Genomic DNA, 20,310 nt, shown 5'->3' on the forward strand with positions numbered 1-20,310 from the left:
TGCTTCCACTGCTGCACATGCCTTACAATGGCAACCCAAGTATCAAATGTAAGCTGATAAACAAACTGCATTTGCTCTCATTGTGTTCCCCTTAGGAAAGGCTCACACTGCCCACCAAAAGTCATATAATCTAAGTCAGTAGAGAGGTGTAGGTACTTCCAGGGGAAGGATTAAGGGCACCTACATTAGGAAGCTAACTACTCCTTACCCTAGACGCACTGAATCACCTTCTTTATATTACTGGCTATATGAGGGGCAAAGTATTTTCATATCCTTTTAACCTTTGATCCTTCTACGTATGATGCCTAAAGAAAGTCACCTTTTGGGGGACTTCCTGATCATTCATCATGAACATTATGTGCCAGATCTCAGCAAAGCTCTGCCACAGTTAATGAATCTTCACAAAAGCTTCACGTCACCAGACACATTAACATCCTGAATTGTAATAATGTACAGTACACTTGAATATAATGAAGTCACAAGAAGTTCCACACGTATAGCACATACTGAACAAGGATGCCCTGCAGAACCGAGCATAAAGGCTGGGCTTTCCTTAAAGTCTGGGTAGCAAGGAGAATACTGGGGAAGCTGGCAAGTTTTCTCCTGGACATTACAGAGGAAATCGTGACAGAAGGCAAGAACAGCAGAAAAAATGAATGTCTCTTTAGAGCAAAGAGGTGAGAATAAGTGATGGATAAACTAATCCAAAGCTCTTTCCATCTTAAACAACAGAAAGTAAAACTCAGAACCGTGACTGTATGCATTTTATGAACCACAGTTATTTCTACTGAATGGACTTGTCAGTAAATTCTCACTATAAGACATTCCAGAACTTACTACAAATGACTGGCAGCAGCCAAAACAAAACTAGGGTCTTTTCACACTTGTGTTAGAGCAACTGGAGAAAGAACAAGCTATGAGAACTCAGACTTGTCTGGAAAAAAGTTTCAAAGGCAGATACACAGTGCCATTTACACTCTACCTAGCTAAGGCAAGGTTGAGTATAGGTTTGACCTTACAATCCAAGGGCTGACAAATTAAAGTGTAAATTAGCCAGTAAAACAGAATTTCAGAATCAGGCACTTTTCAAACACACTGCCAACAACAACATTTGCAGTTCTTATTGCTTCAAAGTATCCTCTGCCAGTGAAAGGGCGTTAGTCAATTTTGGTCTCTGGCAATATCTATGTAAAAAGGATCTGGGCATATATCACTAAACGATTTCAAAAGATAAGGACAGCCAGAATTAGCTGGAACAGTTTGAGACCATCCTCATTGTCTACCTGTTCCTCTGCTCAAAGTTGCTGCCTACAACTGTAACGAGATTTCACCCAAAATACAGCCATAGCAGTTCACAGTCCGGCATTAAGTGCACATCTAACTCCACTGGAAGTTTAAGATGAAACATCTGCTTTTGATTAGAAAAGCCGAGCCATGAGCATGGATTTTGCAACAGGGAACAGTAAACTCCAGGAGAAGGTCAAAGAAGACAATGAGAGAAGTAATTTCCTACACTAAGCAGCTGAGTCTCATAGGACTTTCCAGTCCTTAATTTAGAATAGCTGCAACTATAAATAGGAGGCAAGTAAACAGATTGGCTCTGACAGAAAAATATACATCTGAACAGTCTCTAAGGTGGTCTTGTCTTTGCTGATCAAATTCTGGCCCTTGCTAGCTGTTTTGTGGAATTAAGGCACAGAATTTGTACATTTAGAAACATACATAAAAACAAAGGCTTTCATGAGATGGCTTTCAACTGTAACTGCACTGAAAACTAATGAAATGGACTGTAATGGAGAGAGGTTTTCTTCAAGACTTAGACTACAATTGAAATCAATCTCGGAGCACAATCACACATTTTCCATCTCGAAGTATGACATTACATACATTACCTAAGAAAGCCTCTTTAATTTCAGTCTTGTCTGTTCGCCGGATTATTTTCACCACAAAAATGACTGCTAGTGGCGTAAGGAAGGAAATTGCCTGTAAGAGATAACAAATACCATGTGAGAGCAACAATTCCTTTTCAGTCCAACCGACTAATAATTAGTTCCAGTTAGCTCCATTTAAACTGGAAGGCTGAATAATCTTTATCAAACTCCTAACCTTAAGCAAAGTGGGATGATTTGTCTTTTCAACTACACGGCAACAAATACATTAAAACTGTAATATAACTGTGGATTATAATTGATTTGTAATTGCCTGGAGCTGCATTTAAAATGCCAGCTGCATAAATGAAAAAGGAACAGTCTATAAGGTCCACAAAATTCATAGACCAATCCATACAGATCTTGTACACTTTTTCCACACTAAGCATTGCTCCAGAAGGCAGCCCATCCAGGCTGTGCCCTCAGTAAGACCTTATGCAACATAACAGACTCCAGTACCAACTTCCTGACATTTTAAAATGCTCTTTGTCAATCTTGTTTTCTTTTTAACTGTCATTCCTGAATATATTGAGAATCACAGAATGTCAGGGATTGGAAGGGACCTCAAAGGATCATCTAGTCCAATCCCCCTGCCAGAGAAGATCATGTCTTTAGGATTCTTTCATTTACAAGCATCTGGATGTGGAGCAAACTGCTTGATTTTGTTCAAAAACAGAAAAACAACACCTGAACATCTACAAGTGCACTCGTTGGTTAAGCAGAACTATATTCTTTTATTGTCAGTGCTGTAGGACAGGATTCCTCCTACAAAGAACCTGAAATGGCATCTGCACATCAATGCACATGCTTGATTGCCACAAACATCTCCGCTATGATAGAGCAATTTGGACTATGGTTGATGATTCACTGCAAATGTGCCAGTTATTCCAAAAGCATCCTACTTCGTGCAGGGTCTGTACACTGCAGTCTGTCCTCCCAGAGCAGGTATTTATTGTCTGTTTCCAGAGAGACTCATCAGTTTCTCCCAAGCACAATACCAGGGAGTTTTTCGTTAGTAGCTTGTCATGGAAAGTATGATTTTGTTCCCAGCTGGTCCTTCCATCATCCCTTCCGTCTCAGACATTCAATTGCAGAGGTAAAAGGAGACTTGTAGGCAAGGTAGTCCATTTATGCTTCTTGCTAGTTCTGGTCTAAGTTAACCAATTCCTTTCTGGAATCTACAAATCTCTTCACAATCACATTTCTTCAAAAACCAATCGAGGTCTTTCAAAAGCATTTATTCTCTTGAAGAAAAGTGAAAAAGACTTTTTTTAAACAAGCTGAAAATTAAGCTGTATACAGAACAAAGGGCACCAGGGTTTAAGTCAGATTATGCTGCCTTTACTGAGGCTGAACAGTGCCTTACTTCTTAAACAGCCCCACTGAAATAAAAAACAGAATAGACAAGCTATGACAAAAGATGTGTTACACTTCTTTTTATACTACAGATAATCCCAGTCCTCATTTTATGCTTTCAGAATATCTGAGTAAGGAACAACATGAAAATGCACTATATTTGTTATTTTGGTAGTGCATCTTGGACCAGATTTCCCCCACCTGCCTCTGGAAAATATTATCTAACTCAAAAAGATGCACCATTTCCACTTATAAATCCCTCTGTCTACAGTGTGTGAGATTGAAGTTAGGATGCCAGTGTCATGTTACCGCTCCAGAAACATTCACTTCTCTCTATCCTCAGCAATAGTTTAATTTCTGCTTTCAGACACAAAAAGTGAAATAAAAAAAAGGTTGAAGCAAAACCTAGAATTATTGGTTTCATGCTAAAAAGTAAGGATTGCAAGCAGGAAAGAAAAGAAGAAAGATATCTGCATTCCATTGTTGAAGAACATGTAGAAATATAGCCAGACTGACAGGCTTATAGTGGTAGTTTAATAGAGTTAGAAATCTTTTGAACAAGCAGGAGCAGCAGAAAATATCAACACAGAATAGAATTCAAGTGGCAGCTTGTTCCAAACCACTTCACAATCAATCTTCAGAAACCTAGTAAAACTGCAGATTTCCTCATATTTCACAAGCATATGGATTTTTGAGAGAGATGAAGAACTATTCATGTTTGCAGTACATTGCTGTTCCTTACACAAAAGCATTAGCTGAAAGCGTTTTTTTATTCTGCAGCAAAACGTACATATAAAGAAAGTCTGGCTTGCTAAAGACTCCTTTTTCTGTATTTTGCAAAAAGATTCTGTATGGCTCATATCCATAACAGATTTGGCAACAGTCTAATGAGCAACATTCTCCTCAGATGCATCTCGGTAATGTTTTCTTTTCCAGCAGTGAAATATTCCAATATTGCCTTGCTTTTGTGAAACAGGAACAAAAACCCTCTCGTTCATTATTCATCCTGGCAAGCCAGAGATATGCTAAAGTTATAGGGACTCCCACATACTTCCAGTTGACAGTTAAAGTTGACAGTACCTTACGCTTTCCAAGACAAGAAATATCCACTGATCACTGATAGAGACACAGAACAAGGCACAGGTCTTTCCAGTCCTTGTGTCTTGCTTGCTACCCATACAGGTCAGCTTTGTCTAATTTGGACCTGGGTTTGGATTATTCACAACATTTCTCTTGAATTCAAATCTCTCAGCATATAAAATAATCCAGCAGTTCATAAATTCCTAGAGATTGCTTTCTGATAAGCCATAGCCATATGTTTCAATATCAGAGTACAACACTAGTGGCAATAAATTCTTTACATGATGAAAGCTTGTGATCAGTGCTAGAGTTGGATTTTTCTTCTTTTCAAATAAAGACATAAGAAAACATATTTAGAAATTATCTACATTTCTTAATTTAAGAAGCTGTCCTGTCCACTGAATTACTGAGATGACAACGGTCTGAGCCAGAAAGAGGGTACAGACTATACAAATGTTACTGACTCAGAGCTGCCTGGAAGTTCCACCTGCCATGAGGAACACCAAAAGCTGGCTCTATGGGAAGTGATTAACTGGGAAACGTAGTACACTTACGTCCCAGAATTGTGCTTCCCAGTGGCTACAGTCTAGAGATCAGAGGATGGACTAATGATTATCCCAACTGGTTTCAAAAATAGTTTCACCACTGCAGCAAACCCCTGTACAAAGATTCACTATTGGTTCTTGAACTCTTCAGTTATAACCCGAGATCAGGGAAACCATGTAGCAAGGTAATGCTCAGCATAAGGAAAAACAGTAAAATTAAACTCAGAGTCCTTCCTAGTGCAACAATTTAATGTTTGGTTTAGTGGGGGTTTTTTTGTGGTTTTTATACAGCTGTCTTCCATTTCAGTAAAAACATACATTTTCACCCATCCAGGCTGAAAAAGTCCTTAATAGAGCTTCTTCTTAATGCAATATAAACAATATGTTGGTGAATTTAAAATCAGGTCTTCTGTCTTAAAAAGCTGAGATATATTGTCGCTTCATGAATAAGAAGCACCTTAATGTTGTTCCTTAATAAGAAGCACCTTAAAGTTAATTTAAAGCACCTTAATTAATTTAAAAGTTTCCATAACTGAAGGCCTGAACCTTTTAAAAAAATAAATAATTGCAGACAAATTACATAGTTGATTTGCATTTATTCTGAATTCAAGCCTTAATCTGACAGTAAAAACCTGACTTCATGGGAGGCACAGGAAAAGATACTTTGCCATAAGTGTACTAGGACTTGACCTCATCTGCCCTGCCCGTTCCTGCAAAATCTCCACTTTGACCAAGGAAGCTTTTGCATAGATGGAGCTTGTTTTAATAGCCTGAACTATATCCATAATTTCTTAGTGTTTCTGTAGTGGTCAACCTTACTGCACTCATATTGGTGGATATTACAATTGTTAATCATTGCTAGTGAGGGTTATCGAAACCATGAATTTTAATAACCAGACAAAACATCAAAATCAGACAGCCAGTCTGCACATCAACATGAGTTGTGCTGGGAAGAGCCAAAGGAATGGTGACAGCAGAGCAGCTCCAGGGTACCCTTGTTGGCAGAAGCTGAAACAAAGGTTTTGTCTACATGGAGAAAAAAAGCATTTGGAGGCAAGTATCTCAGTGCCTAACATGCCTAAAACAAATCGGATTTCAAAATTTAAGCCCTTAACCTAATAAGAGCATGGCAAGGTTTTGTCAGGTCACCCAAGCAGCTAATTCAAAAAGCTTGTCTAATCACTTCTACAGCATCTCTCTACGTTAACACTAGCTTAAATCTTAAATTGTAAAATCAACATTCATAAATTCAGTCAACTGCTAATGCTGATTTTTAGGAACTCCTCACGATTTCCTACATTTTGCCATTTTGGACATCCTTGGTTTGGAAAACAACTGTCATTAGAATTAAAGGAACCTTCTGAAAGGTTTCCTACTGCTTATCAAATGAAAGTGTACTTAGCTTACAGCCATCAAATGACCAATAAACCTTTAGTACTTACAAACATAAGACGTGTGGGTATGTTGTCTGTTTGCACCAAAGGATTTTTATACAGCCAGATCTCTTCTGGCTGGATAACCCGCTGGAATGGATCCAAAAATTCTGTAAAACTGAAAATAAGAATTAAAGATACAATTTTTTCAAATTTAAAATTATGACTAAAAAACCCAGAAAGAGTCCTGCTGATTTAAAACTGCCCCAAAGTTAATTATGGTACAACATGCATGAATTATCCTTGTGATATATTGCTATCCTACCTCACTGTTTTTAAGTAAATCAATCCTCATTAATACACCCTTAGGAAAATGATTTTTAAAAGTCTATATTCTACAACTTTAAAAAAGTTCCATAAACTTTGCCATGGAGAATAAATTGTCATTTTATTTTTTTGTAGGAAAAGTGTGCAAAGAATATTCTGGGATGAGAAAAAACACGCAGCAGATGTTTTACACTGATGAAATTATATACCAGATATCAAATACAAAATGTGTCTTTCAAATGTCAAGATCCAGACTTGGAAGTATGACAGTTGTATTTGCAGGATCACAAAGCACATAGAAAGAACCAGCCCAGACAATTCCTTCTACTGATAGAAAGGATAGATAACTTTAGAAAATATCTTAAAAAAAGAGACTTACTCCTGAAACAGGATGGGCTCGTAGAAACATATTTTCTCTTTTTTCAGATTGCCAGTATTTTGATTTGGTTCTCAAGCTTAAGAAGAATCTAGCTCTACCAGAAATGTCTCATTCTACCAAAACTGACTGTTTTAATTTAATTCTCATGTCATTTAGCTCTCAAAAAAAAAAAACAACAAAACACCAAATAATAAAAAACTCTCACGGTTTTGTAATTACGTTATTTTGAAATGAAGGGCATCAAAATAAAATGTTGAGGTTACATTGTTCTATATAAAGTAAATTATTTCTGCTGGTATCTTTTGTCCAGCACTGAAAGAAGAAGCAGGAATTGTGATCTTTGACTGCAGTAAGAAGTTTTAAAAGGTTCTTGGGACTACATAAATTGTCTCTCCTCATTGAAACGATACTCCTTTTTCCACGGAGTTCTTCACTGTCCTTCAACTTTTCTTAGCTTTGAAGTTATATCAGAATTCCTGGGAAGTTTTGTCTTGATTTTATATTACTCATTTCAGGGCTAGTTTACCTGGACTAAAAGAATGGCTGCTGAGAGAAGACAGAGGGACCAGTTTTCTGCAGATTGGTCTTAACTAATAAGCCAGAACACAGAGGTGTGGTGGCCCAAAGCTTTTTTTACTGTAAATTTCCCAAAGCCAAAGACTTTAAACCCCTACAAAACCAGCTTTTATACAAGTAACAGCTACAACAATTGACTCTGTAAATAGAAAAAGCTCAACGCAATTTGTGAAGCAGAGTAAAGTTAAACCATATGCATGCAATTCCCCCCAGCAAAACAAGTCCTCGAATCTAGCCAGGTCAGAGATTTCCTAAACAACGACAAGCTTTATCCACTCTTCTAGGTCTTAGGAAATCCTTTTTATCACTTCTGAGGATTGACCAGCCGTTCTTCGTTTTCTCACTGCAGTCGATGATCTCTGCATTAGCTACAGTCTCCCATGTCCCCAGCACACACTACAACAGAGCACACATTCAGACTCCCACTAGACAGAAGGCACAAAACTCTCTGTCTACTCCAAAGTGCCCAACTGACCTCTTCTTCCTAAAGGAAAACAACAAAATCTGAGGACAAAACAAGCCAAACACAGTCTTGTCACTTGTACCAATAGTTATGTTTCCCCTACAGACCTACACAGACAATCAGATTCTTCTGGAAACTTAAGGAGTCTAGTACTGCAAGGAGAATATTTACTATTATGCTCTGCTCTTCAAACCCAGTCTGACCCTGCTCTCCAAAGAAGGTGTACAGTGAATTTCAGAAGTGTCAAAACACTTTGTCTCAGTGTTGTCAAAATGAAAATTTAGATCTTCTTTAAGTTTAATAAACAATGGCTTGTGCAAAACATGAAGGAGGGAAACCTTTCTAAGGAAAACCATTTCCAGGAAATGAAACACCCCAAAAAAATTCATTTTCCAATTCTTCTCTTCAACTAGAAAAATAAAAGTTGATTTCTAGACAACACAAGCAACTTTATTTCCAAATTTCAACTGAAGTCCTAAAGCATGTAATTTTTATTTTCAGTCTTTCAAGATATTGACAACAGCTGGGAGCAATTAACTGCTGGTTGAAAGGGTTCAGTTGCCAAGTAAAGTCACAAGAGCAGGTATGACACTCAACACATGTCACCTGAGAGAGCTGAACAGCAAAGTTCACAGCTATACTGTCCAAGACTTGCCATCTGCTATGAAGATGCACAAAGGATCCATGGCCAAGAGGTACTTAACCCCTGTCATGTAAATATCAATAAATAGATAAGCACACACATCTGGTCAAACAAGAAGTTAAAGAAGCCAGCTGAGTTTTAACGACTACATCTTTCAGCCAGTCACATCTATCCTGACAGAAGGATTAAAATCCTGAAGAGAAGGATTTGGGGGTGTTTATAGATGAGAAGCTCAGCATGAGCTGGCAGTGCGCTCATGCGGCCCAGAAGGCCAACTGCATCCTGGGATGTATCAAGAGAAGTGTGGTCAGCAGGTCAAGAGAGGTGATTCTCCCTCTCTACTCTGCTCTTGTGAGACCCCACCTCGAATACTGCATCCAGTTCTGGTGTCCCCACCATAAGAGAGACATAAATTTGTTGGAGCGTGTTCAGAGGAGGGCCACAAAGATGATCCAGGGGCTGGAGCACCTCTGCTACGAGGACAGGTTGCGGGAGCTGGGATTGTTCAGCCTTGAAAAGAGAAGATTTTGGGGGGACCTAATAGCTGCCTTACAATACCTGAAGGGAACTTACAGGAAGGCTGGGGAGGGACTTTTTACAAGAGTGTCCACTGACAGGACAAGGGGAAATGGGTTTAAGTTGAAGGAGAACAGATTTAGATTAGATTTTAGGAAGAAATTCTTCAGTACGAGGGTGGTAAGACTTTGGAATAAACTGCGCAGAGAAGTTGTGGATGCCCCCTCCCCGGAGTGTTCAAGGCCGGGTTGGACGGAGCCGTGAGTAGCCTGGTCTAGTTGAGAGGCGTCCCTGCCCATGACAGGGAGGTTGGATTAGATGATCTCTGAGGTCCCTTCCAGCCTATGCCATTCTATGATAATCCCTCAGGTATCTGCTGGTCTGACTGTACTGAGGCATTTCTCAAAGCACTGGGACTGATGGATATGCCAAGGAACACCTCGAAGCAGAGACACATTCTTTGACACATCTAGGCCTGGGAGCATTTCAACTAACTGCAAAAAGCAAACAAGACACAAATATTTATGCTTCAAGGTGATCTCAGTATATCCGTGCATCAGTGCACTTTTGGAAAACGTGTCACATTAGACCAGAGATTTAATTCATTTGACATTAAGACATTAGAAATTATGAGCAACTGCCAACAGAGTTAAAGGTTTGGGGCTCTTCTTGTTCTTTTGTTTCCTATCTCCTTTTCATGTAAGAAAACTAAGATTACAGTTGTTTAAATCAGAGAAATTAAACAAAAATCCAATTCATAGTTCTCATAGGAATTACACTATGACACTGCAAATATGTGTTAAGACATAAGATTTAATTAAGAGCAAAATAACACGTGCTAAAGAGATAAAACTATAACAAATAACAGAAATGGTATCTGATTCCAATTGAGGACTGATTTTCTGATCAGTATATACTCACTGTTTTTGTACTCTTCTAAAGAAAGATTCATTTCAACAAATCTATCAATGACAGTATTAATTACTATAATTATTATTTTATTTAATAACAGCAGTTTTGTATCCCCTACATATTAAATCTGACTATGCACTCATTTCTTCTTCTGACTTGTGTTCTGAATGTCTTCTAAGAACAGTGTTCAAATATGCTGAAACATAACACCAAAAAAAATTTAAAAATTGCTGAAACCAGGTAAAATAATTTCAAAATCATGGATTAAAAAAAAAAAAATAGATGTAGAAGGCAGCAGATCCTGTCTGTGTGAACAATACAGAAATACAAAGTAAACAGTTGAAGGAAAGTGACTATATAAAAAGAAATCACTTTTTTTCATCTTCAGAAAGAGCTCAGCTACTAATTAAATTTTTATGCCAAGACTCATAAGAGAACAATTCTCTTCTTTTTTTTAAAGCATCACCAATGGGTGACTGGATATGAGATTTCACTAGCTTGAAGGCAATTCCCTCTGTACTCTATTAAACAATCATGAGGACATACTGGTTTTTAAGCTGCCTGACACTTAGTGATTTATGTTCCTTCATCCTAACCAAAAGTACAGTCTATTACTATTCATAAGCCAGCACAAGCTTCCTTAAATGACTAGATGTTATTAGAAATGAATATACTCCTTGGATAAAAAAAACTGGTTTCTGGACATTTTCTGTTATGGCTGAAAATACAAGCTTAATCATATAACATCCCCTGGCAGCAGGTGAGCAACTTGGGAAGCTTGACTTGTGTAAGTACACGAAATTTTAGTATTAGAATCATAGAATAGTTTGGGTTGGAAAAGACCATCAAAGGTCATCTAGCCCAACGCCCCTGCAATGAGAAGAGGCATCTTCAACTAGATCAGATTGCTCGGAGCCCCATCCAACCTGACCTTGAATATTTCCAGGAATGGGGCATCCATGACTTCCCGAGAAGCACCATCTTCGGAGAGTAACGAGATGAAATCACACAGGAGAGGACATTGAGGCTTTCATCCTGGCAATCTTGGGGACCTAGATATGTGCTCCATGAGAAGTGTTCACAGCACACAGAGATTGCTTCCTGGGTTTGTGCATCAACTAAAGGATGCACAGGAAGATTTTGTTTGTGTTTTTTGGACAGTTGGCTTTTTTTTGGTCTTTTGCCATGTCTCTGAAGAATTTATCTTCTTCATAGATGCAGATAAGGATTATCCCAAGTAACAACTGACAATAACTACGAAAGAAGATAATTATATATGGCAAGAAAAACACCAGAAGAGAATGAATATAACTTGTGATTATGATACTCAGTCTTTCATACCAGGTATCTAATGATCATCCCTCCTCTTTTCTACACTTCATCTGTTGATGTGATCCCAAAATGGCTTTGTATGAAATTCCTCATTAGAGCAAGTAATTAAGAGGTAGCAGGCATTCATAAAACTCTATTATAAATCACCTCTGAGGGCTTGTGGAAAAAAAGTTCAGCTCTGACCACCGTTCCCTGACTGCAGAACTCTGTAACCAAACTCACCGCTGCCTCTCCCACAGAAACAGGTTAGCTGTGACTCTGCCATTGGAACTCCATTCTGCACTTTCTTACATGGGTGTTTTCTTGAGTATTTCCCAAACCAGGTCTCAAATCATAGAATTATCTGGTTGGAAGAGACCTTAAAGATCATCGAATCCAACCATTCGCCCTGCACTGTCAGGGTCCCTAAACCATGTTCCTCAACACCAAATCCACACAGTTTTTAAACACCTCTAGGGATGGGGACTCCTCCACCTCCCCGGGCAGCCTGTTCCAATACTTCACAACCCTCTCCGTAAAGAAATTTTTCCTGATATCTGACCTAAATTTCCCCTGGTGTAACTTGCGGCCCTTCCCTCTCATCCTGTCATTCATAACGTGGGAGAAGAGACCGACCCCCATCTCCCTACAACTTCCTTTCAGGTAACTGTAGAGAGCAATAAGGTCCCCCCTGAGCCTCCTCTTCTCCAGACTAAACATTCCCAGCTCCCTCAGCTGCTCCTCATAGGACAAGTTCTCTAAACCCTTCACTAGTTTCTAGCAGTAAAAGCTTTTATCATGTACCCGCCATGTTAAATTGTGCAATCTGTTGTCCTGACACTACAACCACATAGTTATAAGCAGCATCAGTAATGCTGAAGTTGGTAGGACTCTCTACAGGTTGGCCTAATTACAGGGTATATATACACAACACAACTCTGTGAGATGTTCTCACGCAACAGATTCGCAGCCCCAACGTGATTTTGAATGAAGAGCCATAAAGTAGAACACATCATAGGGCACAGCAACTGTGGAGATAAGAAAATTGTATTGTGAAAGACAGAATTTGTTGTAGGGGTTTCCAAAAGTGACCTAGGCTAAGCAGAAAGAGCCTGCTGTTTACACTGGCTGGGTACGTTACATTGAACACTGCTTATTCACATCACCTTTGCTCACATTTGAATCCAAGACTCCAATTTATCCTTTCTGAAACAGACTAGTAATGGAAAAAGCGTTCGTGTCATGTTATTTGATATACCTGGAGAGCATAACTTATTTTCATGCCATGAGAAAACTTAGTCTTGTTTATTCCCTCTAGGTAGTATTAGGGGAAAAAAAACACCACACCACTTTTTAGCAGTTATTTTAGGAACTCCTGCAAAGACAGACAAAATATGAAAAGCTTGAAATGGTCTGTGGCTGGAATGCAAAATTAACAGAACTGAAGCAGATAGGACAGCAATGAGGCGCGATAAGAAACAATGCCTGTGGTTTATCACCATCATTCTGTTCACCACACGAATGCCGGAGGAGTTCAGTTTCTGAAATGCTGCTGTCTATGCGTATTATTGTGACGAGATAGCTTTGTGTTAGCTCAGAGGTTAGCATAAGGAAAGAGATCTGAGCCATTTAATTTCCAAAGTAATTTGGGAAATCCACAGTTCCTCAGCCATCAAGAGGGGAATTATGTGTTGGAGGACAAAAAAAAACCAACAAGGTCCAATTATTAATGATGAACTACAATTTCACCAAGGAAGAAACTGACATGAATTAAAACTATCACTTCAATAATATAAACCTTAGTTTTGATAGAAAGAGAAACTTTCCCTATAGTTAAGGCACAACACTGGGTATCAAAAGATTTGATGTTTTCTGCCACTGTTTGACAAGGCAGGATATGGCAATTCATTCCAGTAAGAAGTATCAGAATCAAAGCAAGACCTCTAACGCTGTAGCTTGCTCATTAACTGGACTAGTGTTCCCATATGCCAAGTACACCCTGCTGACAAGCATTCGAGTCGGAAAACAGCAGCTTTAACTTCTCCATAGAAATCAAAAGTAAAGAGTGAAATTCTAAAAGATATTAGAATTTATATTGCAATACATATCGATTGCATAAGAAGCATGTACAAGAGAACAGAAATTAAAGTTTGATTGGTCCTTCACGGGCTTGGATGGAAACATGTTATTAAAACCATCATCTTGTAACTGCACTAAACCCAATTTATTAAGTAATTTACATTCACACTAAGAGATATAGAGGCAGCTGTATCAATAAATTATTTCTACATTTTCAATAGCTAAAAACTTTTATTTCCCAATATAATGCCATGTAGTGTTATGGAGCTCTTCTAGCTGCTAAAAAGAAGAGCTAACACTGTCCCAGCTAAAACCAGGACAAGTGTATACACCTACCACTTCTGATTAACAATCTATAATCCTAATATGGAGCTTTATTGGGTTTGAGCGTCCTGCAGGATACAGAGTAGTCAATATTCACCAGGAACACCCCACAAAGATAATTCAGAAGCTGTTTTTATTGCTACAGAAACAAGAAGACCTGATGCCTCTCTCCATTTGCAGTAACCTTCTGTTTAGGTTTTAGGCAGGTATTTACAAAGACTGAGATGAGTACTGGCAGAAAGTAAACATTAAGAAAAATGCTGCAAGAGGTTTCCTTCTTTCAGTCCCTATTCAGTGCCCAACGCAGCTCTGGGAATAGCGCAAGTTGATAGTATTTTTAAAATATCTGTACTTTTGAGAAGCTAGAAACAAAGCCTTCATACCAATTCCTGGTAACATTTGATATTCTAATGTGAATGTATACAGCCTTCGCCACTTTTGGTTCTGTGGGTGCACTTTTATGTAGGGAGAAGCCAAAAGTCAACAGAATTAAATCCTGGGACTGATAAGGGCAAAGGCCAGGGGCAATATTTCTTTATTATTATTATTTATTTAATGTCACTGGCAAGTAGAGAACTAGTTCTCAGGGGTAGGTTTGGCTTCAGATGAGTCAGTATCACTTGATGTAAAATATTTCTGAATATTTTAAATTAGCTGCAATTGCAGTGTTACATTTAATTAGCACATATGCCCACATTAGCCCTTCAGATATATGAGAAATCATTTTGAATAAGAAGGGATTGAAAATAAATTCTGATGCAGTTTTAAAAATATACATATTACCATGGCTGTCAATATTTCCCAGATGCGCTCAAAGAAGAGAGTTTCCAGCATTTTTCTTCAGTCTTAGTAGCAAATTTCCCAGATTTGCCTCATATATCCACTGATTTTCAGGTATATGTTGAGGCATGACTTCTTCCAAAGATGACCGGCCACTCTCTTCCTTGCAGCTAGCATTGCACCCCACCAGGGTGAGCTGTACTGTTACTGGGCCAACAAAGCCAACCATGATGCGAGACAGATTCTTCAACCAGAACGTGTCTAACTGGATGATGGAGTCTGTGCCAGTCAGTGTCTGAGTGATCACTAAGCCACTGGACCCTTGTCTGATATGGTATCTGGGGCTGTATTTATCAAGGCTTCACCAGCTGTTCCTGAGATTAAGCTCAAGTCTGCCACAGCATGTGACTCGATCCGTACCCACCCTGAATATACACACAAACAGGAACAGGTTAAAACCAAACCCAGCCCCTCTGCTCAAATTTTCTCTTCCTTCTTTGGTCCAAATTCAAGAAACAATATGAATTAAATGAATCAGCAAGGAGGCAATGGCTGGGGAGTCTGGGCTCAGTTAAAAGCTCAGATCTTGAACTAACAACAATATAGATTCCCAACAGGAGTCCTGAGCTTATGAAATAATATATAAATGATATGTAAATGTTCTTAGAATACCTAATATGAACTAGTGAACCAGCAAACTTTTCACAATGCTGAAAAAAATAAAATAACTTGGAAGTTTTAAAACCTAGTGTTAGTTCGTTTAGCATCTAAATTATACCTCTACTGCTTTCTCAATCCCTGGCATTTGAACACTCTCTGGGTAAATGATTTCCTTCCTGTGACATTATTTCAGTCATACTAAACCTAGGAGGAAAGGGAAAGGATTATCTGAGCATGCATGAACAGCACAAGAAGAAGCAATGAACATAGCCAGCCAGTTGTTCTTGTGCACCTGAAAGAATCCAAAAGGTTCCAATCCACATATTCTCCTTGCTCATGGGCTGAGCACTCTGAATGCAAGTAGCACTAAATTTTGCTGAGCATCATTATTGCCAGTATGAAGTGACTGAATCCAGAAAACTCCCATTCAATGGGAATAAAAATGGGTATCCAGGCATTGAACTACTTAACTAGCTTAGATGCAACCTTTTCACCACCATTTCTTCCCTACAGAAGCAGAATATTTGGAAATGAGCAGAGTAAAAGAAAGAGGGAGCAGTTGGTCATGCTGCATTGCAGCTTGGAACAGAAAGGCAGGAGACAAGAGCAACTATATTTAAACAGGGGAAAAAAAAAACTGCAAAATGAGTCAATTGACATTTTTTGGGCTTAGTTTACATTTTTAAACCTTTCTTTGACCTTATACTGAAAGTGATCTTTGCACCTTTTGCTTTGGGGTCAGCAGAACAGAAAATAAACCATTCTGAAACTAAAACATGTTTCTTTTGGCATTTAGCTGCTCCCGAGGTGAAAGTCAGTTTAGTTCTCGTGACCCCTACTCACACGGAGCAGTGGTGCACCTCAAGCACCAGGCGAGCAGGTCAGAGCTGCGACCTACGATGCCAACATGCCACCCTTAAGGCAATCCAGTCCAGCTGCACCGCCGCAACAGGATAATCAACACTGGTACTCTTACAGAAATAAGATACCAACAAAGTGAAAATTGTTGGCTACTTGTTTTCACTGCATTCTCTCTCATTGTAGTTAACACAACCAGAGCTAAGAGCCAAAACACATTCACAGCCCGTTTTTTTTTCAGCCCAAAACCTCAGGAGCTGTAGGGAAGTGAGAGAGGGGAGAAATACGACGGCCCAATCTAGAAGGCTTGATCAAGAGTTTCTTTACGTAAAGCTAAAAACATTAATTTTCAATCAAGCAGGAACGTATCATTTTAACCCAAACTGAAATGAAGCGTTTTGTTTGGGCATCCATTAAACTCATTTTAATAAAAAATGAATTTTAAAATGCAAATTTTAAAATAAAGCACTTCAGTATTAATAGACACACTTTTCTGGCCAAGTTATTTACTAGATGTAATACAAATTTACAAGTTCTTTTGTTCCAGTTTTTCCTTCACAGTTGCTGTATGCAATGACTTCATTATTCTCTGGGAAAAAAAGAGACCTGCCTAATGACATTCGCAATCAAATCCAACTGTATTAAAATCACTCAATCCAAAAACACTTGTGTGAATAACTACATGTTCCAGAGTATTAACAATGGTTTAAAAAATATATAAAAAAATATAAAGATATAGTAATGGGGAATAGGAACATCACTTTTAGTGCTCACTCAAGTCCAATAGCAATAGTTGCACTCCTGTAAAGCACCTTGGACACTAGATGAATGAAATTATTAACGACCTCTCTGTGGGCTAGGAGAGCACAGTCAGGCTATTAGATCTGTTCTCCCATTAGTGAAAATTGGCAGCTAATGAAAATATAACACTTTATATCAAATGAAACTCTCCTCTGTTGTTTTCGATTTGCAAGGCTTCACAACACTTGGCGGGGTGCCACAAATCCTTCAAAGCTGAAATAGTTCCAAGCTAACATTTGCACCTCCATTATAAATTCTAAAGTAGTAGCAAAACTTTTCACTCAAAATAGAGTAAAATGCTGAACTGCAAAACTGCAGAGTGAAACATTTCACCTAATCTCAGATTTCATTCTCCGCACAAACTCATCAATGCGGAATATTTAGAATATGGTCTCTGGCATGGCACTGCCCTCCAGCCAGAAGGGATCATCAGCTTCTGCTCAGTCTTTGCTAAAGTATTCTCCAAGTAAATTCAAATTGGTAATGCTGTTTTCTTTTCTGCCCATCAACATGAGCCAAAAATCTCTTCTAAGAAATTTTGCTTTAATGTCTTTCAGCTTTTCCCCGTGCACAGGGACACTCTCAAGCAGTATAAACCTCAGTCTACTAAATTGATTCGTGCCAGCTTACAAGGCCACCTAGTCTGTCTCCTCACAGCCATGCAGCAAAGCAAAACTTCATGTAAAATACTCCCAAGATATTATAGTGGAATTTGCTTTTTAAAGTTCCCATTGGTGGAGATTCTACATATGCCTCAGGCAATCTATCACAGCACTCAAAAGTCCTTACAATCACGTTGTATTTCCCCACACTCAGCCTAAGTTTCCCTTGCTATAAGTTTAAAAAAATCTTCCCATTCTGTACAATTCCCAAAGGACACGAAGAGCAGTTTGCCTCTTTCATACATCTGTACAGCAGCTGCTTACATGTGAAGATTACTGCCGCGTCTCCTCAAATTTCTAGATTAAACGGCTCAATTATTTCTATCTTTTCTCAGAAAAGGTGTTTTCCATGCCCGTCTTACCATCTTTCTCACTGCTCCCCAATTCTCTGAAATTCACCTGCGTAAGTAATCTTAATCAGCTACTTACTGTGAAAACACCAACTGTAAATCCTGTTACTCTAGCCTACAGCAAAACAATTCCCACTTAATGCATTTTATCTGTGAGCAATTTTAATTAAAATTCAGTGGTAGTTTAACAAGGAAAATATTTAGCCATTTGGATAGCGAAAGCTAGAAGTGTTCTGTAAAGCAGAGAAATAGACAAATGCAATACACAGTGACTGTAGCAGTCTGATTTACTACAAATAAACATTCCCAGTTTTCTGCAGAATTAGACAGATCAGTCACAAAGTTCCTTGCATTGCAATGACTTGTGATCCAATGACCACAAATCTATGAAATATCACCCAGCTAACAGAGACACTTGGAACTTGGCGTTCCACTGAGCTCAAGCTTCTCTTTCCATTGTTTTCATATTTTATTTATTGAAACTAGGGTAGGCAAGGGATAACCACAAATGGAAAGTACCTTAAAACCCATATAGTTATGAGAAGCTTAGTTCAAGCGCCACATCTGATGACAACTTTGTCTCTTCTACAGAGACAACCTAATTGGATTATCTGTAAAGCAGTTATTCTGATTCAGAGACCAGTGAAGCTTTCCTTAATCATGCAAGTGTAAGTCCCACTAACAACCATCAGAATCACAACCAATACTTTAACCAGGGACATACGCATTGTCTTCAGCTTTCTCTCTTCGCCCACTACTAATCCTTGCCAATGTCGATGCAGCACTCAAACATCCCCTGCTCAATATCAGTACTGTGCTCACTACAGAGAAAAAGTTACAAGACACATTAAATGTAATCCTTAATCCACTTTTAGCATCAATAATTCTGCCAACCATTTCCAAGTACTCACTTTTCAAAGTCACCAACGGATTGAGAGACCATAAAGATCTTGGTTTACTGTGCCAGTACGAGTGCATTCTCAGCAATACGACTGTACTTTTTATTAAAGTCTTTGCCATAAGAAACACAGTTGTGCCACAGCTTGACTGTGCTTAGATCAAAGTATAAAAATCAATTTTTTTTAAAAGAAAAAATTCCCTTATAGAAACCTTGTCAGTTTTAGCAGCATTTTCGCTATAAAACATCCTCAGTCAGGGCTGAGAGCAATTAAATACAAAGTGCCAGAGTCAGTGAGTAAATGAGATTAAACAAGAAGAGACACAAAGTCACCATTTACTCCTCGAAACTCTGGAGCAGATGCTTTGGCACCTACTATCATGTCCTTTTTTTAGCATGTATTCAGCTGCGAGTTTAGCCATGGACATCGACTGTAAATCCCATCCTATTAACAGGACAGTTAGAATTCCTACCATTAAATCCCCTTTTTTCCCCACCCTGGGACTTAGGGAAGTCAAATGAAACAAACTTAGTTCCAGTGATACAACAGTCTATAAAACAGTATCTTTCAAACAGACCAAAGTCTGCACAAAAAGACACTTTCTCCTGAGTATCTGTTATCAAAGTCAGTAAAATCCTACCCTAGTTTCAATAAATAAAATATGAAAACAATGGAAAGAGAAGCTTGAGCTCAGTGGAACGCCAAGTTCCAAGTGTCTCTGTTAGCTGGGTGATATTTCATAGATATTACGACAGTCACACGGTTGTTTTGTTGGGTGCTTCATATTACACCAGGTATAATAGGTATTTATGGCCTTTTGTTTTTGCAGTAACGTCTCAAGGACACAGAGCTGAGCAAAGTCAGAATTCGGGTTACTTTGAGATATATCAGCTGCACTCAGTAAGTTATAGAAGCTCCATGGCATTCTAATTCTTCCATCACTTCAAAGGAGTAACAGACTTTGCTGAGCACTGGAACAAGTCCTTTGCTTGCCACTGGAGCTCCATATGCAGCCTTTGATATATGTTCTGAGATCCTGAGCACCAGAGAGGCTAAGGTCTTTTTTATAGCAGGTCTTTCCTTTAACTGTGCATTAACCCTACTCAGTCAACTAGACTTCAATCTGGGTCACTAAATTAAATCTTTCCCTCATTTTAAGTATCATCTAAATTATGGTTTACCATACGGTACCTATTTTTAAACAGGTTAGTAATCAAACCTGTTGATGTTCTCACTTCTTATGATTACCATTTGTGAAATTAACACTGAAAAATCTCCAAGCATATTCAACGTTCAATGGGTTTGGCTACTGTCCACATACCTCACAACAAAGAAATTATCAACTAAATTAACAAAAGGTGAGAAAAATAAGTGTTTCCTCTCCTTTTCTTGTTAAGAAATTAGGGTACAGAGAAATGAAGTCCGAGACTTTTAAGATCAGAAGCCAAAAATCAGGTTCCAAACAAAGTCAGAAATATAGGATACCCA

At 38.6% G+C, this 20,310-nt stretch overlaps 1 protein-coding gene across 1 annotated transcript in view; it reads right to left on the bottom strand.

Moving 5' to 3' along the window:
• The window catches only part of PLPP4 (phospholipid phosphatase 4), a 62,378-nt gene that overhangs the window by 36,886 nt on the left and 5,182 nt on the right, over nt 1-20,310 (bottom strand). Inside the window, exons 2-3 of the mRNA XM_086616574.1 lie at nt 6,352-6,460; nt 1,893-1,983 (exon numbers count right to left, since the gene is read on the bottom strand). Coding sequence (XP_086472700.1) covers nt 1,893-1,983; nt 6,352-6,460 — 200 coding nt within the window. The remainder of the gene's footprint in view (nt 1-1,892; nt 1,984-6,351; nt 6,461-20,310) is intronic.

Source organism: Tauraco erythrolophus, chromosome 9 (genome assembly GCF_009769465.1).
Source record: "Tauraco erythrolophus isolate bTauEry1 chromosome 9, bTauEry1.pri, whole genome shotgun sequence".
Lineage (NCBI taxonomy): Eukaryota > Metazoa > Chordata > Aves > Musophagiformes > Musophagidae > Tauraco > Tauraco erythrolophus.